Source organism: Grampus griseus (assembly GCF_964374135.1).
Source record: "Grampus griseus genome assembly, chromosome: 11".
In the NCBI taxonomy this organism is placed as follows: Eukaryota; Metazoa; Chordata; class Mammalia; order Artiodactyla; family Delphinidae; genus Grampus; species Grampus griseus.
The window spans coordinates 15,094,013-15,120,954 of record NC_139005.1 but is presented as its reverse complement, the minus strand read 5'-3'; the positions used below and the strand labels follow the sequence as shown (position 1 = coordinate 15,120,954).

Sequence of the window (26,942 nt, the reverse complement as noted above, 5' to 3'; positions counted from 1 at the left end):
CGCCATGAGAGAAGTCCGCATACTGCAGTGAAGAGTAGCCCCCGCTCGCTGCAACTAGAGAAAGCCACGTGCAGCAACGAAGACCCAAAGCAGCCAAAAATAAAAATAAATAAATTTATAAAAAAAGGGCTTCAAGTAAAACCATACACACACACATACCAGGCAAACATAAAGACAAAAACCCCACATAAAACCACCCCAAACAAATCCCAAAGAATAACATCAACTCTCCCCTCAACACACCCATAAAAGATTGGTAACAATCATTGTGTCATGACTTAAAGGGAAATCATAATCTGTTGACTATTTCCCCTGAGAAGACTTCTGTGTGTCTTTAGAAAAAGGTAATATATGTAAACATGTTCATATGGATATAAGGAGCTAAACATTCTTCTCCCATTTTCACCTCTCTTCTCATTCACCTCCTACATTAAAGCCTGTATCTATTTGCACTTCATTTTGTGTGTTTCTGTTTGGAGCAGATGAACTCTTATACATCTGCATTTTAAATTATATCTAAATCCTCTTTAACATAGCATGAAAAAAAAAAAAGAAGACTGACCAGCACCAATTTAGTTTCAGCAATTTTATATAGGAATCCCAAAGCCTTGCATTTCCTTGTACTCTGGGAACAATATATAGCCTGAACAAAAGGTTATAGTGGAAAGGAAATGTAATTGATTCTGAAGAGCGTGAACATCTGCAGAGAATGTGGTGTAAGAGACAATGATCTCTGCTTATGAGGATGAAACGGTTTCTAGTTACCCATGTCAGAAGAATAACTCTGCCCCCGCCCCCAACCCCAAGTTCAGTCCACTAAGCAGAGCGAGGCTGCAGATGCCTTCTATGACACGGAAACCAACAGAAATAGGTATAGAAGACTTGACAAAACTACATTTGCCCAGTGGTGTTGAAAAGTCAGAGAAGCTTTACGCTGGTGCAAATTTTGTCATTAAATGTAATGTGATTGTGGCCAAGTCAGTTTCTCTCTCTGGGCCTCAAGTTTCTCGACCTTGACGTGGGAGAGCTGAGCTGGATGACAGACACAGTTCTTTTATGATGCTCTTTCCAGTAAGATTAACTACCTACTTTTTCATCTAGAAGTCTCTTAAAGTCTCAGACTTTCCATTTTAGATGGGAAGAGCAAAAATTCTAACACAAGTGATTTAAGAACATCAACATTTATTTAACATGATAAAAAAGAAATGAGATATGAACATTTGCATTTAAACAACAGTAAGTAGCCTTTAATACTTACATTACATGTGCTCATTGTATAATATATACACAATGAACATAATTACATTTGTACACAAACTAAGTACTGGATTTGAAAACCTGCTTATTGCTGTACACATCTAGTCCAATGAAGTATAAGTCCAGTACTTCAAAATACCTACATTTTAAATTGCTTTTTAAGAAAAAAGTAAGCGATAACATTTGTATCTAAGCTGACAAGAGTGTGGCATAACTGCTGACAATGCAATCTGACTGAGAAATAATTATAGCAGGAAACGGACATACTTCACTTAGCAGTAATAAAATGGCACATTTTAAATATATATATAAAATTTTTACAAATCAAGGGTGAAACAAAGCATTGCAGTAGCCAAAATGGGAGGAAGAAGGAAAAAAAAAAAAAGGAAAACAAGCTTCACTGGAAATAATAACTAAATTTATGTACTGAAAAGTGAAAAGAAATATAAATCCACCTAAGACTTTAGAAACATCAAAATCTGGAAATCAGCAACTAAGTAAGCTCTGGCTGTAGACCACACACTAAAAAGCACCTTTACTTATGTGCTCTGAAATCATAGCAGCAAGCTGGTGTCAGAATAATAACCTTGAGATTACATTACATGACCTTGAGTGTACATATGGGCCATTAAAGCTGTTTTGGAATAAACATTTTCCAGAAGTGATAAAATGATGCTCTGTGGCCAAAAGCATCAGAACTATGAATTTCATAGATTTAAAATATACTGTACAATATCTTCTCACATTGCCAAAGGTCCATGTCCTCAGCTTTGAATGGTTTCAACGGAAGTCAGTATAGCTGAAAAATACAAAGAAGTAAAATTACTTTGACACCTGCAAAGTTAATTAATGACCATTTCCTGAAGTAACTAAGGGCCACATTCTCTAGCAATAGAACTGACAAGCATGGCCATGAAAATCCCAAAACATAATACAATTGAAGGACATCTTCTCTTCATTTCCATAAGCTTAATTCACAAAGCAAAGAAACATAATGCAATACGTGCACAGCAATTCAGATGAAAAAAAGGACCCAAACTTGTGGCTGAATCCAAAAGATTGACAAAATGAGCAGAGGTTTGCACAACTTTACTAAAATACGTAATACTATATTAAGCTGCCTACATAGCGGTGTCATTTGTAAAACTTTCCTAAGTCTTGCCAAAACCACTAGTTCAGAAAGATGACACATGCACAATGAGAAGACGGAGTATAAAATAATGCAAGTCTGAATGCCACTGGTTGGTTGTGGTGACTGCACACCACAAAGCTAGAAAATATCCGGCAATCACTGTACCTAAGTCTAGTACGTAATACTCCTGGCTCTTGGAATGAAAGTAAAACAAAACAAAAGCGAATAGTAACAACTTAAGGAACCTGGAAATGTACTCCAGTTTTAACTGTGAACATTCTTGTTATCAGAATGGTCCAAGTACAATGAATTGTAACCTGTTTATTGAACCAAGAGATAATGGGAGTGGCTCTCAAAGTACATTTCACCACTAAGACAGACGGAGGCCATCAATCAATTCTTTGCACAGGAGGAATAAAATGAGCATAATGTTTATTATCCCTGTTTGGTGTTATTCTGTCACTAGTGGCAACTGCCACTTCTGAATGTATTAAGCTAAAAGTTTAAATATATGAGTGACAGAGGCAAGACACAGGTTAAGACTACAACAAATACAACAAGTCCTAAAGAGATACCAAGTGACAACAAACAAAGCCTCTTTTAGGCTCCAGACAGACGTGATCTCAAATAAAAGTTACAGAAATGACAAGACAGTTAAACATAAATCCTCTGGCTGAAATAAAGGGACACAGATTATAGCTGCTACAAAAAGGTGTGAATGGACGTAGAGGCTAGAAAATGAGCACTACTGGATGAAAAACTTAGTCTAAGTTGATATTTGTACTCATTTGAGTACCTAAAAATCAAAGAACATGTTTGTAGCCGTGCTCATAATGTCTGTAGGTGTTTGCTCAGCTTATAACTGTTTAACAGAAATTGGTGATAATCCGAAGGCCCCAAACATGAGAAGATCTGGTAGATACTGAGAAAAAAAGTGCAGAAAAAGGCATAAAATGTTCACTCCAAACCTCACAGCTTTTCTGAAAAATAAAAAAAGTATGTAAGTACAAAATTGAGGTAAAATGTAGCCATTGTTGATAAAGTTTAAAAGTAAGACACCTTAGGAAATTATTCGTGGTTCTAAAAGTGTGGTCTAAGGAACACTGGTTGAGAAAGGCCCCGTCTCCCTGCCCCCACCTGTGGCTTTTTTAAAAGCTACCTCCCTACCTAAAAAAAACCAAAAGCTACCTCCCTGACTTAAAAAAATATATTATTTAGAAATAATTTCTGATGGCTCTTAAAGATTTTACATTCCATATCTAGTTGGCTGTACCATAAACTTTTCTTTATCCTTAAAAATAATTAGCAAACTCCCAGTGTGGTAGATAGGTCCACGCTGAATGTAAAAAACATTTCTGTATCAAAATGTAATGACTTGAACAGAATTCTCAGACCCAACTGTGGAAAGAAACTGCTAGGTGGGAGCACAGCTGCAAAACACTGCAAAACCTCCCCTCCGAGTTTAGCTGTTTTTATGGATGATGAAAGAAGAGACAGAGAAAATGTTGTTACGTAGCAAATCACTGAAGGGCTGATGTTGGAAATTTTGAGTTACTGCCCGTGGTTCAAACACTTGCTCTGCTAACTATCCCTAACACGCAGGCCGGAATTCATCACAGTTTTATTCACCAAATCAACAAAAGTCAGGCTGAAAGCTCTAACAGTAAAGCACGAAAATGAAAGGAAACGACGTACTTGTTCTGAGACTACACACACATGAAGTGTGAGCCTTCTGTGAGCTGTGGCTGAGTGGACGGAACGGGTGATGCCGAGGACTCGGGAGACGGGGACAGGCTTTGCACTAAAACACACCGAGAAAACGTGACGAGATCAAAATCCTGGAGACACCTTCGGAGAAGGAAATCCTGACGCTGCGATTCCCAACACAGAACGTGTGTCGGGAAGGAATTCTTAGTTGCATTTCGGCTCTGTTTTTTGTTATTCTGGCAACTGATTATTCAGTATGAAATGTCTCTTGAAGACTGGTTAAAAATTCCTTTTCCATGTACATCTTAAACTTATATGATGTTATATGCCAATTATATCTCAATGAAACTGGGAAAAAATTAAAACAAATTTTTTGGGGGGGCTTCAAGGTTAATTTTCAGGTGTATATCAGTGACTCACCCCTGTTGGGTCTCATTTTTAAAATAGTTGCATGAAGCTAAATACTGCAGATGGTATAAATGTTGGGGTTTTAATACACCCACACAACCTTTAACACAGACTTGGCATCATAATAACCGAATGTGATCAATGACAATTTTTAAAGAAAGTGAGAATTCCTGTACACATTGCCTTGTGAGTGATAAGAGGCAAAGGAAAAAGTGCTTCATACTGGTTACAAAGCAACATGGCTGATGATATAAATTTCCATGTTATATGTATATAAGATACAGAAAATGCTCTTAAGAACAGTCCTGCATAATTGAATTTCATTGGACTTACCCTTCTGCAAAATGACTGGAGGCGGGGTTGGGTGGGGGGAGGAGAAAGAATTACTAGGGATAGCTTTTTGTTTATGGACTATGAGATGCAAAACTGATACATTACACTAGTGGGATGATTCCCCTACCCCCATCCCTTGGCAAAAGTCATAAAGAAAAAAAAAAAAGAAAAAAGATGCGTGAAGAATCCAGAAAGTATAAAAGAATAGCACAGAAAATTTTATTTTTTCTTAACATGCTACGGATCATGATCTTCCACTATCAAAGAAAAACCCAGATGTGGATTATAGTAGGAGCTAAGTAAGTAAATCTATTCTACTAGTGTAGATATTCAATCTTCCACAGTTCCCAAAGGGGTAGGCTTATGAATACTCTGAGAATCCAGCGTCAGAGAAAAGTACTAAAAGATCTTCTTCTTAGAAAAAAGTTTAAGGTATGTGTAAAGGTTCAGATTAAAAAAACAAATAAAACAAAACAAAGAGAAGGAACTGACGCCCAAGACAGGAGAGAGGGCAGATCTAGCTGCTCACGCAGGGCTGGCCCTGTGCTCTGGTGCAACTGCAGCCCTCCTGACGGTGCAAGTGTGGGAAGGCAAAGGCTGCTTGGTCTGCAGTTGACGTCCCTGCGTGGCTCCCTTGCTAGAGTCTCCACATGGCAAATAAATTCAGAGGTTCAGAGGAAGCACCAGTAAGAAAATTAGGAAACATGTAATATCTACCTGCCATTGTCTGACTTCCTCTAGAAGCCTCAGGAGTTAGTTCATAAGAAATAACAGTTTCTTCCTGCTCATGAATATTGTCCTTTGTATTTTCTTCAGGGTGGCCTTCTGGTTTATGATTTGGGATCTGTGACTCATCTTGAGGGCTAATGAAAATAGATGGAAGTTTTAAAGTTCGTTATTTTAGAATGCAATTAATTTTTTTTCTTCCAAACTTAGTGTTATGAAAAATCTTAACTATACATAAAAGATGTCACCATCTGTACTTAACAATTGCTAACATTTTGTTGGCATTTTTGTCCACATTTTGCCAATCTTGTTTCATTCTAAACCCTCAGCCCCCTACTCCCCAAATGATGATTATTATTTTTTTTAATTAATTAATTAATTCTTGGTTGCATTGGTTCTTCGTTGTTGCACACGGATTTTCTCTAGTTGCTGCGAGCGGGGGCTACTCTTCGGTGTGGTGCGTGAGCTTCTCATGGCGGTGGCTTCTCTTGTTGCAGAACATGGATTCTAGGTGCGCGGGCTTCAGTAGTTGTGGCATACGGGTTCAGTAGCTGTGCTCGCGGGCTCTAGAGCACAGGCTCAACAGTTGTGGCACACGGGCTTAGTTGCTCCACGGCATGTGGGATCTTCCCGGACCAGGGCTTGAACCCGTGTCCCCTGCACTGGCAGGTGGATTCTTAACCACTGCGCCACCAGGGAAGTCCTCCCCAAATTATTTTAAAGCAGATTCCAGACATATCATTCAGTCTGTAAATACCATCAAATATCCAGTCAATGCTCAAATGATCCTGATTGCCTCATAATATCATCTTAGAGTTATCTGTTTGAATGAGGATCCACACAACAAAGTCCATACACTGTATTTGCCTGAGAAGTCCCTTAAAGTCTCCTCTAAAATATACCACCACACACACCTGTTTTATTCTTTGTCATTTATTTAGGAAAGAACCTGGTTTATCTGTCCAATAATTTACTACATTTCTGGATTTTGATGACTGTACCCCTCATATTTTTTATAAACTGATACGATTCTTAGGCTTGATCAGACTTAGGTTTTGGGGGAAAGGAGGTAAGTAATACTCTTTTAGGTGGGTGTCTTGCACTACTGCATTAATAGTCTGTCTCTTTTCCTGATGTTAAAAATGATCAGGGAACTTCCCTAGCAGTCCAGTGGTTAAGACTTCACCTTTCAATGCAATGGGTGTGGGTTTGATCCCTGGTCGGGGAGGTAAGAGCCCACATGCCTCGTGGCCAAAAAACCAAAACATAAAACAGAATATTGTAGTAAATTCAATAAAGACTTTAAAAATGGTTCACATAAAAAAAATCTTTAAAAAAAAAAAAACAAAATTTTTTTTAGCTAACAGCTTTAGCAGCACTGAGGAATATTGTTCATCCATTATTTTAATAGGGTTTTAGCAAAGCAGTGATATTCTAAGTCTCTCATTCTTCTTTTTTTAATTAATTAAATTTTGGCTGCGTTGGGTCTTAATTGCAGTGTGTGGGCTCTCTAGTTGTGGCACATGGGGGCTCCAGAGCGCACAGGCTCAGCAGTTGTGGTGCGTGGGCTTTCTAGTTGTGGTGTGTGGGCGCCAGAGCACGTGGGCTCCGTAGTTGCAGCACGTGGGCTTAGTTGCCCCACGGCATGTGGGATCTTAGTTCCTCCACCAGGGATCGAACCCATGTCCCCTGCATTGGAAGGTGGATTCTTACCCACTGGACCACCAGGGAAGTCCCAAAGTCTCTCATTCTTTTATGTTTTTTAATAAATTTTTTAAAAATATTTATTTATTTATCTTCAGCTACATTAGGTCTTCGTTGCTGTGCACAGGCATTCTCTAGTTGCGGCGAGCGGGGGCTACTCTTTGTTGCGGTGCGCAGGCTTCTCTTGTTGTGGAGCACGGGCTCTAGGCACGCCGGCTTCACTAGCTGTGGCACGCGGGCTCAGTAGTAGTGGCTTGCGGGCTCTAGAGCACAGGCTCAGTAGTTGTGGCGCACGGGCTTAGTTGCTCCGCGGCATGTGGGATCTTCCCGGACCAGGGCTTGAACCTGTGTCCCCTGCATTGGCAGGCAGATTCTTAAGCACTGCGCCACCAGGGAAGCCCTCTGATTCTTTTTTTTTTTTTTTTTTTTTTGCGGTTCGCGGGCCTCTCTCACTGTTGTGGCCTCTCCCGTTGCGGAGCACAGGCTCCGGACGCGCAGGCTCAGAGGCCATGGCTCACGGGCCCAGCCGCTCCGCGGCATGTGGGATCTTCCCAGACCGGGGCACGAACCCATGTCCCCTGCATCGGCAGGCGGACTCTCAACCACTGCGCCACCAGGGAAGCCCTCTCATTCTTTATTGAGTGAAATTTTTCTAATAAAGAAGAGTTTCCTCATAAACTCTCTGGTTGCAGCTTGTTTGGGAAAGGTAAGATAAATGTTTACTTCTTTCTCTTTATGTACCAGGTTTTGGAACAATAAGTGGATTCCCTAGCATCCTCTGAAGGGGCCAACAAATTATTTTTTGTTGTTGTTGTATCATTATGAACTCATAGATTTGTAATATACTGGATGTGTTTTAATCTATGTCTATTAACAAAAGTTCAGCACAGATTTTTTTTCTTATCAGCTATCGCCAAATATTTTTCAAGTTCCCTCTTGCTATTCATTGAAGGCATTCATAAAGGCATTCCTAATAACATGAGATCACAGCATTCCTCTTTTCCAGCAATAGGAATTTTTTTATGGATGGTGAGACTGAGGATATGCATTTAAAAATGCTAGTTAAGAAATATAGTTAAAAAATAAATGGCAAATCACTATAATATCTGGAACGCTTAACAGACATCTTAGATATCTGATCAATGTCTGTCATTATACAGGCAACGCTGAGGTGCTTACTTTGCTGTAGCTTGCATGCCTCTGGCATTTTTTTAAAAAAGGTATTTATTGATCACTTGCTAGGTGTTTAGCACAGTGCTAAGTGCTATACACATATTTTCTTATTTAATCCCTATAATACACTTGTGAGATGGATACGATTATTATCCTCATTTTTACAAGTGAGGAACCATGACAGTTGTGTAACTTGTTCAAGATCCTACAGCTCGTAAGAGATATTCTGGGACTGGAATCCAAGACCTCTGACTCTGAAGTTTACCATTTTTAAGCAGGTATACAATTTTGTGAATGATTCCTTTGTTTGTTTTTCCTAATTATTACCTGTATGGAACATCCTTGGGCATCTTTTCTTTGTTTTCTTCTTTATCCACCACTTCCTCAGAATTTACTCCATTTGGCTCAGGTGTGAAAAGTGTTTCGGAAAAAGCATTTTCAGTTTTTTTAAACTATAGAAGAAGAAAAATTCTCTTTTTCAAATCATTTTTACCACATTTAATATATTAGTGAATTATCTAAAATGATTCCTAAAGTTTATTAAAAAACCCATACCCTATCAAATATTTACTGAAATATAAATTTATATTCAAGTGCATTAAAAATATTAATGTCCTATAAAAAATAAATAAAATACAATGCAAAACTTAAAAAAAAACACTAAAAAAAAAATTAATGTCCTTTGCTACTAGGATAAAAGGTACATTGCCACTAGTTAGCCGCTTTGGGATATAAGATTCTTTAATTGGGTTAATGATAATTTATTCCAGCCTTGATTGATCATGTTTTAAGTTTTCAATTAACCCAGTTTTTGTTGTGGCTGAATACATCAATCAAATTATACGAAGCCTATCATTTCACTAAGATCTATATAGCCCCTGTGACAGAATGACACGTAACTATTTTCAACCTTCTCACTTGATCTTATCTTCAAAAATCCACCCCTTTGTAACATCTGTCCTAAAATAATCTCTCTACCTCTTCGCTGAAATCTGTATTTTGAGGTTCAGCTTCTTTTAGTCGAACAGTTTCTGCGGCAGGAGTTTCATGGTTTGGCTTCACGTCATTTTCTCTAATGACGGCATCCGGTTCCTTAAGGTTATCATCCCTCCTTCGAGTCTGTTCAACAGATAGACAGCATTTTTAGATTCATACTATATGGTCATGCATAGTTTTTAGATAGTACCTATTAATTTTTTGTTTTTTAAAGTTGGTTCTTCACTTGCAAGGGTTTCCTTATGAAAAACAACAGAGGAATCACATATATTACTCATCTACTTTGTAATGTGTAGAATGTGCAGTTATTCAACTGTTAATTGGTTGAACCACCATTAGCAGAAAGAGGATTTCTATGATGGCAGGGAATCACTTTCAGCTGGTCCATGTCTACTAACAGGGATAGACCAGACTGAAGCCACTGGAAAGGTTCCTTAGTCTGCTCTGATTTATGAATCAGGGTAACAAACAAACAAATAAGTAATAAGAAACGGAATGGTGTCTCTTTATAAGACTAAAGTTAAAATGTAATGAATAGTAGAACTTTTCTTTAGAAACCCTCTCGCTACAATTTAGGTCAGGCTAAATTAGTATACAGAGTAATACACATTTCATTGAGAGGGGAACTGGGGACCATCCTGCTAACCTGCATGGCATTTTACATTTGTTGAAAACACTTTTATCTTCTTACTATCTCCATGAAGTAGATAGGACAGGTTGTATCTTTCTTTGATTTACAGTAGAGGAGATTAAGTCCACAACGTATAGGAGGGTATCCAACAAGTAATTTAGCTCTGGTTTTCTGAACCCAGGGCTATTTCCATTTTACTAAGCTGTCCTGGCATATTATAAGAGTTGAATAATATAACTATCCATGTTGCTGACATTTAAAAGCCCATCAACCATGTAACTCTACGATTCTAAGATTCAAGTGATATTAGATTTACCCACAAGAATGAGTAAAAGCAATTGATATACCTGGGTAACCCGGAATGGATTTTCCCTTAAATTTGAAGGACTTGGTAAGGGTGACTGGTCTAAAGCACCAATAATGTTTAATCCTTTTTTCTTTTCCCTTAAGCATGCTTGTTGATGCCTCCTGATTCTTTCCATTTGCTCTTCCACAGTCATCCTAGGTCGAGTGCTTTCAGCCAAACAGAGCTGTTCCACTGCACTTCTTGGTCTTTCCTTTAAATTGAAAGTAAACAAACAGATGAATATCTGAAGACAGGATAACTTCTGAAAAGTATGTTAGAATAAAAAATGTCCTGCAATGCGTTTACTTTGTTTGCAAAATCTCAAGTGGAGGTTTTGGATGTCATTTAGATAACACCAGAACGGCAGATTACTTCATGCATGCACTGATGCAGGATCAGCGATGGAAAGAGAGAGAGAGAAGAGGTAGGAGGGAGGGGAGAGAAGAGGAACTTAAGGAGGGGATTTGCTTGTTTTTAAAAACAAAATACAAAAAAGTACGGCAGCTCTGGAGTGACCCTACCCCACGGCCCTGAGATAGGAAATTGTATAAAACTCAAACTAGGAGAAAACAGGGGGCATAGCTTCTAAAAATCAGCAATTTCTTTTATTATACTAAAAATGTAATGTTTCAAGTCACACATTTTTTACTGTGGAAAGACTGGTAGAGAAAACATCCTTAGTTCATGAAAAACTATGGAAGAATCTATTTTCTATAAATCAGAAGGTTATATTTTATATACATATATACATTTACATGGCTCTTTTTTTTTCCTTTTTGTGGTACGCAGGCCTCTCACTGTTGTGGCCTCTCCCGTTGCGGAGCACAGGCTCCGGACGCGCAGGCTCAGTGGCCATGGCTCACGGGCCTAGCCGCTCTGCGGCATGTGGGATCTTCCCAGACCGGGGCACGAACCCGTGTCTCCTGCATCGGCAGGCAGACTCTCAACCACTGCGCTACCAGGGAAGCCCTACATGGCTCATTTTTATGGTTTACTGAAGGGTTTAAAAATATTAGTCACATTAGGGGCTTCCCTGGTGGCGCAGTGGTTGAGAGTTCGCCTGCCGATGCAGGGGACACGGGTTCGTGCCCCGGTCCGGGAAGATCCCACATGCCGCAGAGCGCCTGGGCCCATGAGCCATGGCCGCTGAGCCTGCGCGTCCAGAGCCTGTGCTCTGCAACGGGAGAGGCCACAACAGTGAGAGGCCCGTGTACCGCAAAAAAAAAAAAAAAAAAAAAAAAATATTAGTCACATTAAACAACCAGTTCTTACTTCTCACTTTCTTAATAAGATATAAAACAATATTGGTATGAGATCGAAAATAAGTATATCAATAACTATCATAAGGAAATTTTAGCTTATTTTATATAATAGAAATTTTAGAGATTAAACATATTCTAAGATCTATAGAATAGAATGCATAGGTTTCTTTGTGTCCTCTGGACTGAACTGCTGGGAACTGACTGAGACATTGGTGGAGTTGCTGGTGTTTTGGAAAGAACCCAGGGCAGAGGTAAGTATTTCCGTGACTAAGCAGTATGTCAGGATAACGGCCAAGGTCCTCTTCTCTCCACTGCAATCTAAAATGTGTCTGCAGGGCAGTAGCTACAGATCTAGAACTGTTTTCTATTGTATAGAATATCTTGAAGAGCTCACGTAGAAACTGAAAGGAAAATGAAAAATGAAAAGCCTTAGAGTGCAGAAATGATGCTTCTCATTTGTGAAACAAAGCATTTGCTTTTGTGAAAAAAATTTTTTTAAATAAAGGTAAATTCTAGATACTCATTGGGAAGTTGGCTACTTTAGCACTCTTTCCTTTTATTTATTTATTTATTTTTTTGCGGTATGTGGGCCTCTCACTGTTGTGGCCTCTCCCGTTGCGGAGCACAGGCTCCGGACGCGCAGGCTCAGCGGCCATGGCTCACGGGCCCAGCCGCTCCATGGCATGTGGGATCTTCCCGGACCGGGGCACGAACTCGTGTCCCCTGCATCGGCAGGAGGACTCTCAACCACTGCACCACCAGGGAAGCCCTCCTTTTGTTTTTAGTAACAACAAACATGTATTCTTCCTGGTTTTTCTGTGTTTGTGCAAAAGTGTTGTCTCACTGAAACTTCCTTTTCCAAGTTATAGTATTGTACAAATCTATTCTTTTAAAATGCCAGATATTAATTTTTAGATCTTTTTGCCAGTATAACTGGAGAAGAGTATCTCACTGGGGTTTTAGTTAGCACTTTAAAAATGATTATCAGTGTTGAGCAATTTTCATATTTTTGTGAATTACTGTGACATAGTTTCCATTTAAAAAAACCCTAAAAATAACTGATTTATATTAATTCCTCAAATATTATGAAACTTGTCTGTTATACTGCAAGTATTTTCTTCTGGTATCTGTATAGCTTATAAAGGACTTTCCGGTACAATATTAGGTAACTAGTCGTCTATACTTTCCCCCCAGTATTTGGTTATGTAGAAGTCTTTCTTGTAGTATTTAAGATAGTTATTTTAGGGCTTCCCTGGTGGCGCAGTGGTTGAGAGTCCGCCTGCCAATGCAGGGGACACGGGTTCGTGCCCTGGTCCAGGAAGATCCCACATGCCGCGGAGCAGCTAGGCCCGTGAGCCATGGCCGCTGAGCCTGCGCGTCTGGAGCCTGTGCTCCGCAAAGGGAGAGGCCACTACAGTGAGAGGCCCGCATACTGCAAAAAAAAAAAAAAAAAAAAAAAAAGATAGTTATTTGAAAAAAAAGATAGTTACAGAATAATATAAATCCACTAATATCTTTCTGTTTGATCTCGACATGCATTTTTAAAGGTTTTTTTTCTGTTGCCTTATTTCACATTATAATTTCCAAAGAAAACACCCTTTTAAACTAAAAAATGCCTAACTCTATGAACAGCAGTATTACAGGACCATTATATTTCTTATATATATAAATCTGTCAGAATTTCTGGCATATACTTTGTACCATACTTTAATATCTTTCAAGAATAATCATAAATCTTATCATTTGTTGTACCTTTCAGTCTTTTCTTATAGTTTTAAGTTATCTCATAGCAAATAAATAGAATTTATAAAGATAAAAAGGAAAATTTCTTTTGCAGCCCAAATTTCTAGAGAGTACTTGCGGAAAGGGAGTTAAGTCCTTTGAGAATCTTCCCAAGAAGACCAAGATTAGACTGGTTAAAAGCCAGTCTGAATTAAATGGATCTCTGATGAAAGTGTGAAGTACAGGATTTGCTTCTCATTCTCAATTCACATTGCTCGTTGTAACCAGAGGATTGGCAAACTCCAAGTCTACTGCAGCGGAAAGGCCCTACAAACTCAGGCTGGCTTGGAAGTCCACTCGCTTGGGTGACCACAGCACATGTCTGTCACTCTCCTAAGGAAATTTTTAGAGGTGTCAGGAGAGGTAACATAGGGCAGCTATCTGAGAACAGATTCCACAAATTGTGCCCCAAAGACCACATGTGGAGTCTGAGCAAAGAAAACCTAGATTAGGCCTGTCCTCTGAGGTGCTCATTCCCTGAATGTAATTTAAAAAATTAAGATTACTAAATTTTTCTTAAGAGTATGTAAAAAACAATTCTGATTGGAATTCCCTGGAGGTCTAGTGGTTAGGACCCCGCACTTCCACTGCAGGGGGCACAGGCACAGGTTCGATCCCTGGTCGGGGAAGGATCCCATAAACAGTGTGGTATGGCCCCCCAAAAAAAAGTTTTGAAAGAAACCTCTAAAAATTAAAACATATACAAGGTGGCAATAAATAGGTTGAGAATCCTTCTGGAAATTAATGTATAATTAAATACCGTTCTTGAATCCATCATCTTCTTAGTTTTCCTTAAAGTTACATATGAGGCTATTGTCGAAGATTCGGGTGTTGGTGATTTTGTTCTTGGAGGGACTACTCCAACAGGAAAGTGGGAACCTAAAAATAAAAACAGCATTAAGTTCTACAAAACATCTTCACATGACATGGCTTTATTTGGACATATTCAATTTCTGAGGCTTTTAAATAGTGTACGATTTTGCTTTTCAGAAACTATCCTGGTATTTAGATGGGTCTGATTTTTGTTCTTACCACATGAAATTTGTATATTTCCTACCATGAAGTCGAAGTGACTTGGAGAATGAATATGTGCCCCTACATGTTGATGAGGAAGAAAAATATTATTTTTGAAGAGGCATAGCATACTGTAGGAGATGGGGAATTAAAAAATGTCTGGATAACAATAAAGCATTTATAAAATCAGGAGGTAACTAATGGAGCTCCGCTAACTTAAGCCAACAACGACTTTCTCTGAGGTTTTTAAAATCAGAAGGCAAATAAATGTATCGTTTAGGAAGAGACAGGGAAATGTAATAACCTTTTGTTACTTGTTTTACCTAATAAGCCAGCAATGATACTAACCAGACAAATTTAGGGTTAGCTTTAGAAATAAAGTTCTACTGATGATAACAGATGACATTAAAAAAATTATAAAATTTAATGATACGCAGTGGATCATATATCTTCACAACAGCCCTGTAAAAAAAGAAGGTAAATGAAGTGCAGAATCTGGGTTAACTGACTTCCTCAAGTACATATAGCTTAGCAGCAGCATGGCTAGAGCTTCTGCTTTGGCCCGTTTTCCCTTGTTGCTCTGCTTCTTCATGAAGTATTTACAATATTTCACAGGTTAAAAGTACCTTAATCTAATCCTCTCACAGAGATGAGGAAAGTTATGGCCAGAAGGGTTAAGTGATTTACCTAAATGTCCTTAATTCCCATTTGGTCTCTTTCAATCACACTGCACCACCTCAATAAAGAATCCACTAACAATGTTAACAATAGTTGACTATAGGTAATTGAAGTTACTTTTACTTTTGCATTTTTGAAAAATTTCTAAAATGAACACACACTACTTTTATAATTAGAAAACAAACAATACACACAAACAAAATCATTAACACAACAATAAAAGCTAATGATCAGTTCACATAAAATGTATTCATCTGTACCACAGTCATCTTGTGTAAGCAGAATATATACACTATTGTCCACTGAGGACACAAGTAAAATAAGAAATTATTCAAATCTCAATAGTTTGCTGAAAAAAAAATCATTCTCTTTGGGCTCATTAAAGTTACATTAACTAAGTAGAAAAATGAAATCTTATTTTCCCCCCAAAGACAAATGGTGGTCAATCATTCAGGGCCCCTTTAGGTTATGAACCAAACAATCTGCAGCTTAATGAAGTTTTAATATGGTTTATGAACTCTGTGTTTATTACAGTTGTATATTTGAGAATGTGAAGAGCTGGACTGATGTATTACAAGTAATTTTTACAGTTCAAATAAAGGAAAGCCTTCTACTATGCTAGTCAGTGGTCCATTTTTAAAAGCCCGACTTTAAGTCTTGTGGTACAAAATAAACTACACTGTAATCGATCTGTACACTTCAGACAATTTATTAGATGAGAGCTTATGATTATATACTAAAAAAAAAAAAAAAAAACCCAAAATTTAAAAGAGGAAAAACTTCCAGGAAGAATTCAAGCCATATTAGAGAACACATTTCAGATGATACCATTGTTATGACTAAATACATCTATCAGTTTTTTGCTGAGAAGTATTACAACCTGTTTAGCCGTACTCTTGTTGACAGACATATGACTGCTTCCAGTTTTTGTCTATTATGAATTAAAGCTGCTATAACAACCCTTGTATAAGTCTTTTGAGGGATTATGTTTTCATTTTTCTTAGGTAAATATATAGAATTACTGGCTATGATGACTGCATGTTTAACTTTATGAGAAACTGCCAAACTATTGTTCCATCCTATACCACCTCAGAAATGTGTGTGAATTCCAATTGTTCCACATCCTAACCAACACTAGGTAGTCAGTCTTTCAAGTTTAGCCATTCTAGAAGGTGTGAAATGTGATTTTTATTTGCATTAAAACTGCATTTCTTTTGTGATTAATAAGTTGTAAGCTTTTCCATGTGCTTATTGGCCATTTGTATACCTGGTTTGTTAACTCTCCAAGGCTTTTTTTGCCTACTTTTTTTTTTGTTTGTTTGTTTTGTTTTGTTTTTGCGGTATGCGGGCCTCTCACTGTTGTGGCCTCTGCCATTGCGGAGCACAGGCTCTGGACGCGCAGGCTCAGCGGCCATGGCTCACGGGCCCAGCCGCTCCGCGGCATGTGGGATCTTCCCGGACCAGGGCACGAATCCATGTCCCCTGCATCGGCAGGCAGACTCTCAACCACTGCGCCACCAGGGAAGCCCTTGCCTACTTTTTTATTGGGTTGTTTATCTTTATTACTGATTTGCAAGAGTTATTTATATATTCTGGATACAAGGATTTTGTAAGGTATATGTACTGATAATATTTTCTTCCATTCTGATGGGCAAAAGTTTTAAATTTTGATGAAATTGAGTTAATCAGTTTTCACTGAGAGTATAACCCTCAGAGGGCCCCAGCTTTATTTGAGGGGGTCTCCTAGCAGACTCCTAATTTGTTCATGCTCTGAGCTTTGTCCTGTCACAAGGTGAAAGCTGGCTTTCACGCTCCACTTTACTTCCTGGATGCCTCTTGCTATGGACTGAATTGGTCCTCCTAAAATGCCTGTTGAAGCCCTAATTCTTGATGTGACTATATTTGGAGATGGGGATTAAAAGGAGGTCATTAAGCTTAAATGAGGTCATAAGGGTGGGGCCCTGGCCCCCACAGATTAGTGTCCTTATAAAATGAGATACCAGAGAATTTACAGGCACTCATAGGAAAGGCCATGTGAGCGAGGCAGCATCTACAAGCCAGGAAAAGAGTCCTCACCCGAAACCAAACCCTCTCAGAACTTGGTCTGGGACTTCTAGCCTCCAGAACTGTGAGAATAAACTTCTGTTGTTTAAACCACTCAGTCTATGGTATTTTTTTATGGTGGCCTGAGCAGACTAATGCACTACCCTTCATGTAATTTTTGGCCTGAACATCCCTCTCTTTACTTTTCTGCAACTTGTTGAAGCGTCTCAAAAATATTTAAAATGATATGAACCAGCATTTATAATCTGTGGAGGACTGGCCAGGTATCTAGTTACCTATTTGCCAAAAACATTTACTTTTGTTTGCAGTCTGATATTTCCTGCGTATTTATAATTATATGCACGAATATGGTAAGGATGAAGACTATGACTGTTTCACTTACATCTGTGTATGAAAAGATAAAGTTAACAAAGACTTTCAATGAGAAAAATATATGATTTGGATGAGAATGAGAAAGGTATATAAATATTAAGTTTTCAAGATGGCAGTATTTTTCTAATTAAAAAAAACCCCAAAACAACAACAACACAAAACCCAGCATCAGAAAACCTAGAAGGATATTCCAATTATGGAAAAAGCTATGTGAATATTACCACTCACTATTTTTCAAGCTTTACTTTATGACCCTTTAGCAGATTATTAAAAAAAAATTGACTAGTGGGTTATGATCAGAAATTACTTTTCTGAAAAATCCCACATTTTGCCATATTTGTCTCAGCAGAGAGAGATGACATGTTGATATGTGGTTTATGGGTCATGTTATCTTCCCAATATCTGAAACTTCTAAATTCAGAAACACATCAGATTCCAAAGGTTTCAGATGAGGGACTGTGGACGTGTATATGTACTGTGTCAACATATAAACTAAATTTATTTCTAAGGTGTCTGAAAAACGCAGGAGATAAAACATATCTCAAATGCTGACCTTTAACAGAAGTTTCCATTTCTGAAACAGATTCTGATTTTTCTTCTCCATTAGACTCATCAACTTCTGCCACTGTTGTTAACTCTGGTTCACTCTTGTAGAGTCTATAATCTGGACCCTTGAAAGGAAGATATGTAATCACACACAAACACACACACAAAGGCAAAAGTCTCTTTTAAAATGTTTATCTCTAAAAACTCACACTCTAACAATTAAAAGCCTCAGTCAGCTATCTTGAGTATAACACAATTAATATATGTTACAATTAGGGTAGAAAAAAAGACTTTATAAAAGATTTTTAACCAGCATATCTTTTGATTTTAAAATTAAGAATATTCCTCTTAGGGACAAAGTCATCAGAACATTTTTATCATAGTAAAACTAAAGTCTAAAAATAATTATATCATATTAACTCAATTAGCCCTATTCCTTTTCTCCTTGTTCTCTTCTCCTTGCTTATTACATTTTACATTTATTTGTTTAATCCCCAAACTCCTTTTTTCCAGTTTCCATGGGTAATGTCTTTCCTTGGCAATGTCCACATCCTCTAACAGTTTTCCTAGACTGAACTGCCCACATCCCAACCTTTTGATCATTCCTGGTAAGAATCTTCTTTTCCTTGCGTCTTTCTGATCTAAAGATATCATTTTGCTTCTAATATCCTGAAATGGTATATTTAAAATATGGCTCCTTAAACACAGGCACATAAAGTAACCACTTTATGAAAATATTCATGAAAAGCAGAAACTATGAAATTTTATTAAAATTGTGAAAATATTACAAAATAAGAATGGTAAAACTAAAACAGGAAAAACAAATGATAATGTTATATATGAACAAAAAAGTGCTGGCTAAAAGTGGTGTTATAATAAAAAAAAGTTTGAGTCTAAAATAAATTAAGTTTGAAAAATGAGGGCATGTACGATTGATTATTCTGTGGCTATTGCAGCCACTTACACAGTGAGATCCATTTCTTGGATATCCTTGAACTTGGTGAATCTTCTTTTCTTCGGGCAGATGGACTGGGCCCCTGCTATAACAGAGCAAGGAGCTGCTATCACTGGGCAGAGGGGGGATTATGGGAGGCTGGTCTGTAAAGTCATAGGACCGAGGAAGTGGAGGACGAGGTGGGACTACTTCCTCTTCCTAAAGATTGTAGAATAGTCACCTTATTTAGATAAGCATATTGAATTAAGTATATCGAAATTCTTTGCAATGGTAAGTTAACTTACATTCACTTTAAGATAATTAAAGGGACACTGCCAAGCCAAGAGTCTCATATTAAAAAGTAAAACAAAAAAATGTTTATGATAGCCAATAACTGGGTTTTAAATTTGACTGCATTTAATTTTTTCTGTAACACACAGGTTAGCTTTACTCTAAAGCTCAACATCAAAACAAATGTATGAAACTACTGTATTTCATTTTAAAAATAAAAGGAAAGAATTCATTTAAAAAAATCTCACTCTGTATTGTTTTGCTAATTTTTAAGAGAAAAGAAAGAACATTTCTTTTTGATTGGCTTTTATACAAAATTCAAGACCACAGATGCTTTCAACTAGGTTGACAGTATCTCTTTGTAGTTGTCATTTCTTTATGGTATGCATGATACACAGCCAACTTATCATACCAAACAATGATAAATAAATACTCAAAGTACTTAGATTAGAAAAAGTATGACAATGTTAAAGTTCTAACATAGATGAGAAGTAGTGATTCAATTTTTTTTTCCACTAAGAAAAGGGAAGAAGATCACATTTGTTAGAAGAATCAAATTACTGACCCAGCAAAATTTCAAGATCAAAACAGTAACTCAAACATATTTAGAAAACATTTTTGTTATGAGTAGAGAAAATTCTAATTCATGTTTTAATTATAAATTAATTTATAGTTAGAGAAACAATCCAAACTTACCTCATTTTTGTACTTAACTGTTGAGAAAGGCTTTGATCCTATCATGCCTATTAAAAAAATTGTAAAATATAACTACTTACACTAAACATATCTTCCTAAATCTACAGAAAAAAGGAACAATTTCATTTATTTTAAACAAAGTCTTTAGTTTCTAACCCCTCATTTGTTTTCTGAATTTAAAACCCATTACATTGCTATACAGTAGAAATTAACACATTGTAAATCAACCACACTTCAATAAAATATATTTTAAAAACCCCAATACATTAAAAAATACAAACTGAAATATCTAATATAAACAAGAGTATGGGGAAATGGGTTTTCTCAAATACTACTGGTTTAAGTATGATTTGATATAATCTTTTAGGAGAGCAATTTGGCTGTGCATATCAAAATGAAAAATGTGCACTTATTTCTCATTTCCTAGAACCCATTAGTACTAGCAGGTGTGTTTATTATGTACACAGTAATGTTCGTTACATCATGCCTTATGAAAGAAAAACAAAAAACCCCACCTACCCACCCAACAACCTGGAAGCAACCTACATTGTTCATCAACACCGAAATGGATAAATTATAGTTCATCTATACAATGATTCTTACACAGCTGTTATTGTATTGTATTGTTAAGGAGAAAAAAAACATATTGATGAAAAACAACATTTTCTGTTGTGGGGAAAAAACTCCCCAAACCAAAACACTGTGTGCATTTATAATTATAGACACAAAACAATGATTCATTTTTGTGTGAGTGTGGTTGGTCAAACTTTTGCTTTCTATATTATATATAAACTTGGGTACTGATTCAATATTACAAAGTGCCTGTTTTCTAATGTCAAAAATCCATTAAAATAACAAGAGAAATCCAATTCTATGTGTTATTCCATTTAGATATATTATTATGGTCAATAAGTGCAGAATAAAAGATGAAGCTAATGTACCTGTTTCTGCAGTGCCTCTCTGCTGTTTGTGTTTACTCAGTCCTTCCATGACATCCTGAATTCTCCAGAGTTCTTTCTGAAGTTGTGCACGCTGAATTCCTGCTGATTCAGTCTATCAGTAAAAATGGACAGACCACATACAGGGGGAAAAATCATTAAATACAGTTATAAATTCCACTAATTATATACTTAAAAAATGAGAATTGCAGTGGATTAAGTTTTAAGAATATTTAATATGATCTGTGTGACCTTCTCAATTTTACAATGTCAATGGCAAAGATAAAAGAAAAAAAGCAGAGAAACAGAAAAATTAAATATTTCAGACCTACACACACTATTTCACATCTTTTCAATACGCATTGTGTTGAGTTACTTACAATCCCAGGAAGGAATACTGATTAGATGGGACTAAAAATGTGGAACCCTCCCCCAAACCAAAACCAACAAAACAAAACAAAAACACAACAGATCAGAAACTCACAAATCCCAAATTAAACAAAACATTTTTAGGGGAAAAAAAGGAAAGTATTTTAGCCTCTTAAGTTCTAGAACATAGAGAAATGCCAAAAAACAAAAAAAAGAAAGGGCAATTTGAAGAGTTTTTACTGATAGAGTTAAATATATTTGCAGGACAAATTTTCAGTTTTTGAAATTGATTATTGCCATTTTTACTCTATCCTAAAGTTATTTCTTTACTACCCTAGTTCATGTCCCTTAGGCTAAATACTCTAACTGAAGCCAAAATAAGATCATCTTAGTAAGATTCTAGTAAAACTCTAATGACTCTTATTGATAAATACAAAAATGATAAATATCATTTTTAGAATATAACTATAAAAGAAATAGGTAAATAAGTACGATAACTGTAACAGTTATGTCAGCCCTGAGATGTGAATACTGATAAAGACTTATAGGGAGGGAATATAAACTATAAAAATCAGATAATTGCACATATAGAATATGTATTACTTTTGCACTAATTTAAAAAATATACATATTTTTGTCTATCTGAAAGGTGTACAATGAAAATCTCATTTTTCTTTTATTTTGCGATTTCTCTGGTTACTAGTTACACTGATCAACTTTTCAAACACTTGTTAGCAATGTGAGTTAAATTTTCCATTAATTAAAACTACTCATGTTCTTTGTCTATTTTTCTAATGCATTGTTTCTCCAAATTAAAAAGTTCTTTGCAAATCTAGACAGTGACTTGTTGAATTTTTAGAGGTCAAAGATACTTCACTTCTTCCTAGTATGTCATTTTTCAAGTTTTTTATAATGTCTTCATTGTTTACTTATGTATTTAACAAACACTTATATATATAGTCTGTTTTATTTGCCTGGTTCTATTCTAAGTGCTTCAAAAAAAATCAACACATTTAACCATGATAATAACCCAACAGGGGTAGGTATCATTATTATTTTCATCTTACAGCTGTAGAAACTGAGGTACAAAGCTGTTATGTAACTGGCCTAAGGTTACATGCGCAATGCTACTTCTCATAAGGTGTGTTTCCTAGTTCTTTATTTTTTCAAAAAATGTCTAACTACTGTGGTCTTTATTATACCCTAAAAATATAGAATCATTTTGTTAATTTTTTCTGGAAATTTGATTGGAATGGAATTGTGCTTATGGGAAGAATTTCCATCATGATAACGTTAAATCAGGCCATCGGTGAACATAGTATAGCAATTATACCTCTCCATTTATTCAGGTCTTCTCTTATGTCCTATAATATAGTTATTAAATTTTCATGATGAGCTTTTTTTTGTTAGGTTAAATCAGGATTGGCAAACTGCTTTGGCCCATGGCTTCTTTTTTATGGCCTGTGAGCTAAAAATAAATTTTATAATCTTAAGGGGTTATTAAAAACCCCCAAACACCAAAGATTTTGTGACAGAGCGTATACACCTGTAACATCTAAAATATTTAATATCTAGCCTTTCACAGAAAAAGTTTGTTGATCCCTTGGTTGAGGTTTAGATGTTTACCAATTTTTTCTATTGTATTTAGTAACTTCAGTGTTCAGTACAGAAGTCACAACCACACATGGCTACTTAAATTCAGATAATTAAAAATTCAGTTCCTCAGTCACACTAGCAACATTGCAAGTGCCCAACAGCTACACGTGGTTGGTGGTTACTATTTTGGACAGCATGCATAGAAGACAGTTGACATTCTATGAGTCAACCTTACTCTTTATTTGTTGTATTGATTTGTTGAGTCTACTGGGCTTGCAATGCAGATGACCAAATTTACATAGGGTCACAAGCATAAAGTGACTTTTATTATTTTCTTAAATATGTATTATTTCCATTCCTCAGGGCAACACTTTAAGACAGGTATTGTTATTTCAACTTTATAGATAAGAAAACAAACACCTGGAACTTCATTCCATATCTGCCTATTCACAAAACTGGATTCTTTATGCCAAATGGTGCTGCATCTTCCTCTATTCTAATAAAATAGCAGTCAAGACAATAGGCTAAATAATGGTTTGATAAATGAGAGGGATTTAATGTAGAATGGATAAGATAATTTGACACTTCAGTGCTAAGTGACATAGTTAGCTAGGAGCACAGAACACTCTAGGGCTCACCATGTGCCCAATAGGATAAAGAACTTTTAAACAGTGAGGGATGAGCTACTTTGTGAGATCGTAAGATTCCTATCATTGAAAGTATTGAAACCCAGATGTTAGGTAGCCAATAATGCAAAAACTGTTAACGGTGTGCATGAAGCTAACAAGACGGGTTGTACAGTACCAGTCAAAGCCAGTTAAAACAATGTAAAAATATTGTAATTCTGTACCTGAATTTCACCAAGGCGATCTAGCTGCTCTTGCATCTGGTTCCTGGTGAGAGTTACATCGTATTCTAACTTATCATATTCTCTCCATGCTCGTTCCAGTTCCTGAAATCAGAGCTTTAATTACTTTAATGGAGAAAATGTGCTGGTGTGTTATTAATCCTGTAGTTTACAATGGACAACATAAAAAATTTTATAACTCATTTTCCTTTATTTTTTTCCTCTTTTTTGCTCAATTTAAGAAAAATTTACTGAGGAACTGAATTATTTATTATTGTGCTGCTGCTATACTCAAAATTACTAACCCCCCCCCAAAAAAAACCCTAAACAACCAAAAAAACCCAAACAAACCCACCTCAACTATTTATTATTTATTCATTCATGACATCAAAATATTCAGTTGATTCTAATATCTAAAGAGTTTTATTTTGAGAAAATGTGTGTTTTTTTTTTTTTTAAGAAGATGTTCGGGGTAGGAGTTTATTAATTAATTTATTTTTGCTGTGTTGGGTCTTCGTTTCTGTGCGAGGGCTTTCTCTAGTTGTCGCAAGTGGCGGCCACTCTTCATCGCGGTGCATGGGCCTCTCACTATCGCGGCCTCTCTTGTTGCGGAGCACAGGTTCCAGACGCGCAGGCTCAGTAGTTGTGGCTCACGGGCCTAGTTGCTCCGTGGCATGTGGGATCCTCCCGGACCAGGGCTCGAACCCGTGTCCCCTGCATTAGCAGGCAGATTCTCAACCACTGCGCCACCAGGGAAGCCCAAAATGTGTTATTTTATTCATAGTAATACATTAAATTTTTCTTGAAAGTGATTTTTTTAAATGCAGAAGAGGCATAAATAAAGCACTTTCTTATCTGACATGATTAAAATTTGTCCAGGAATAAAAACACTAAATAGGTTGTATTTTAGCATGCTGGATTTTCAATAACACCAGAAGCCTGACATGACTTCACTTAGAATAAATTTACAGTAATGTAATGAAGCTAATTCAGCTAACTAATCTAGTGAATTTTGTTCCTAGAGACTCAATAGAGGTACTACCCACCTATACTTTTCTCCTTTGGGGAAAAAGAACTACCCCCAAACCCTCAAATCACAGAGAAAACTTTCATACTTGATCCTTATCCACCTGTCATCTATTTAATATAGAATAATTCTACAAGTGCTCAAAAGTACATTGTCATGTCATTCTGCTTCAGGGAAGCTATTCCACAGGAGTGTACGTACTCTTCAGACATTTCAGAGAGTGGTATGAGGTCAAATTGATAAACTAAGGACAGGAACTATATTTGATCACTATTTTGTCACCAGTATCTAGCGTGATGTTGGCACACATGACACAACCAACAAATGTTTACTGAATGCTGTTGTAAAATGAATTAGTAACTCTTGTCTAAGAACTTCCCTTGACCATAGATTTCTTGACTTGAACTGCTCTAAGCAAAGCTCCCCTGGGAAATGCTAGTTTAACAACAGCAATAGTTTTGGGATAAGAAAAGAGGGTACTGAATGTAGAAGAGAGGTACTGAAAATCATCTTAACAGTTAAAAAAAAAAATAAAGCAGCAATATTCAAATTCCTAGAGGTTCTCTATTTTCTATATTCTGCAACTAGCTTACAATTGCTTAAAAACTTAGGCAATGAAAATTACCTTTAAAAATTAAAATGAGTGTTAAAATTTGGGCCATTTGGAATAACTGCTTTTTGAATTTAAGATGTCTCCTTATAAAGTTTTTTAAAAAATTAATTAATTTATGGCTGCGTTGGGTCTTCGTTGCTGCCGGCGGGCTTTCTCTAATTGCGTTGAGCAGGGGGCTACTCTTTGCTGTGGTGTGCGGGCTTCTTATTGCGGTGGCTTCTCTTGTTGAGGACCACGGGCTTTAAGCGCACAGGCTTCAGTAGTTGTGGCTCGCAGGCTCTAGAGCGCTGGCTCAGTAGTTGTGGCGCAGGGGCTTAGTTGCTCTGCAGCATGTGGGATCTTCCCGGACCAGGGCTCAAACCCATGTCCCCTGCATTGGCAGGTGGATTCTTAACCACTGCACCACCAGGGAAGTCCATAAGTGGGTTTTACAATGGATTACGTTTTTTTGTTTTTTGTTTCTTTTTTTTGTGTACGCGGGCCTCTCACTGCTGTGGCCTCTTCCGCCGCAGAGCATAGGCTCCAGACGCACAGGCCCAGCGGCCACGGCTCACGGGCCCAGCCGCTCCGCGGCATGCGGGATGCTCCCGGACCGGGGCACAAACCCGTGTCCCCTGCATCGGCAGGCGGACCCTCAACCACTGCGCCACCAGGGAAGCCCTGGATTACGTTTTTTAAAAAAGTAGAGATAAACCACTGGAGATTTTTTTTATCATCTCTATATTATATAATTTAGGGAGTTATTATGCAGATTTCACAGTGAATTAAATTTTAAAAAGGCAAAGTGGTAAAGGACTAAAGATTTAAATCTCATTTATATTGTGTAAATATTACCCTCCTGACTTGGCTTCAGCAAACTGTTTTCACCCGAATCAATAAGGATATTGATCTCCTTCAAGAAAAATTGCCTGCAAAACGAAAGAAAAGGAAAAAAAAAAAAAAAAAAAGGAATTCCCTGGCAGTCTAGTGGTTAGGACTCCACGCTTTCACTGCTGAGGACGCAGGTTCAATCCCGGGATAGGGAACTAAGATCCTGCAAGCCATGCGGCGTGCCCAAAAAAGAAAAGAAAAATTGCTTCTAGCCATCTTCTAAATTGTAAGCACCACAAAAACTGCAAAATTAAATAGTGGGCCTTTGAAAGCTTCAGGGAGGGTAAAATGAGGATAACAGACCCAGTGGCAGCCCAGCAATGAAGTGAGATGGCATTGCCAGGCTGACACTGAGCTTCTTTTGTAGAAAAGTTCAAGGGGAGACCAAAGGTGCTGCAGACGCAACTAAATACAAGAACATTTTAGGATGGTGGAAATTCTTGTCTTTCTTACAGAAACACAGGAAAAATAGAGATTGAGAGGTAGAGGTTACTCTACTAATATTCTAGGGGTGAAGAAACACAATATACTTCTAATTTTCCTAACCTGGAAAGTCCTGCCATTGTACTGTACCAGTTGGCCTGAGTCCCATTATCCTGATGGGCCTGTTTCTGCCTTTACCTCTGGGCT

The 26,942-nt window shown here is 37.2% G+C and overlaps 1 protein-coding gene across 3 annotated transcripts in view; it reads right to left on the bottom strand.

Annotated features, from left to right (window-relative positions):
* Positions 1 to 1,213: 1,213 nt before the first annotated feature.
* PLEKHA5 (pleckstrin homology domain containing A5) overlaps positions 1,214 to 26,942 on the bottom strand; it is a 242,566-nt gene continuing 216,837 nt past the window's right edge. Inside the window, exons 21-32 of one of the 3 annotated variants that reach the window (XM_082666875.1) lie at positions 23,806 to 23,907; positions 20,994 to 21,105; positions 20,053 to 20,099; positions 19,096 to 19,284; positions 18,139 to 18,256; positions 14,218 to 14,336; positions 10,415 to 10,624; positions 9,419 to 9,559; positions 8,768 to 8,892; positions 5,555 to 5,700; positions 4,085 to 4,190; positions 1,214 to 2,056 (exon numbers count right to left, since the gene is read on the bottom strand). In XM_082666875.1, the coding sequence (XP_082523001.1) occupies positions 4,096 to 4,190; positions 5,555 to 5,700; positions 8,768 to 8,892; positions 9,419 to 9,559; positions 10,415 to 10,624; positions 14,218 to 14,336; positions 18,139 to 18,256; positions 19,096 to 19,284; positions 20,053 to 20,099; positions 20,994 to 21,105; positions 23,806 to 23,907 (1,404 nt within the window). In that variant the 3' untranslated portion in view covers positions 1,214 to 2,056; positions 4,085 to 4,095. The remainder of the gene's footprint in view (positions 2,057 to 4,084; positions 4,191 to 5,554; positions 5,701 to 8,767; positions 8,893 to 9,418; positions 9,560 to 10,414; positions 10,625 to 14,217; positions 14,337 to 18,138; positions 18,257 to 19,095; positions 19,285 to 20,052; positions 20,100 to 20,993; positions 21,106 to 23,805; positions 23,908 to 26,942) is intronic. The other 2 variants (XM_082666876.1, XM_082666877.1) reach the window with 2 other exon arrangements.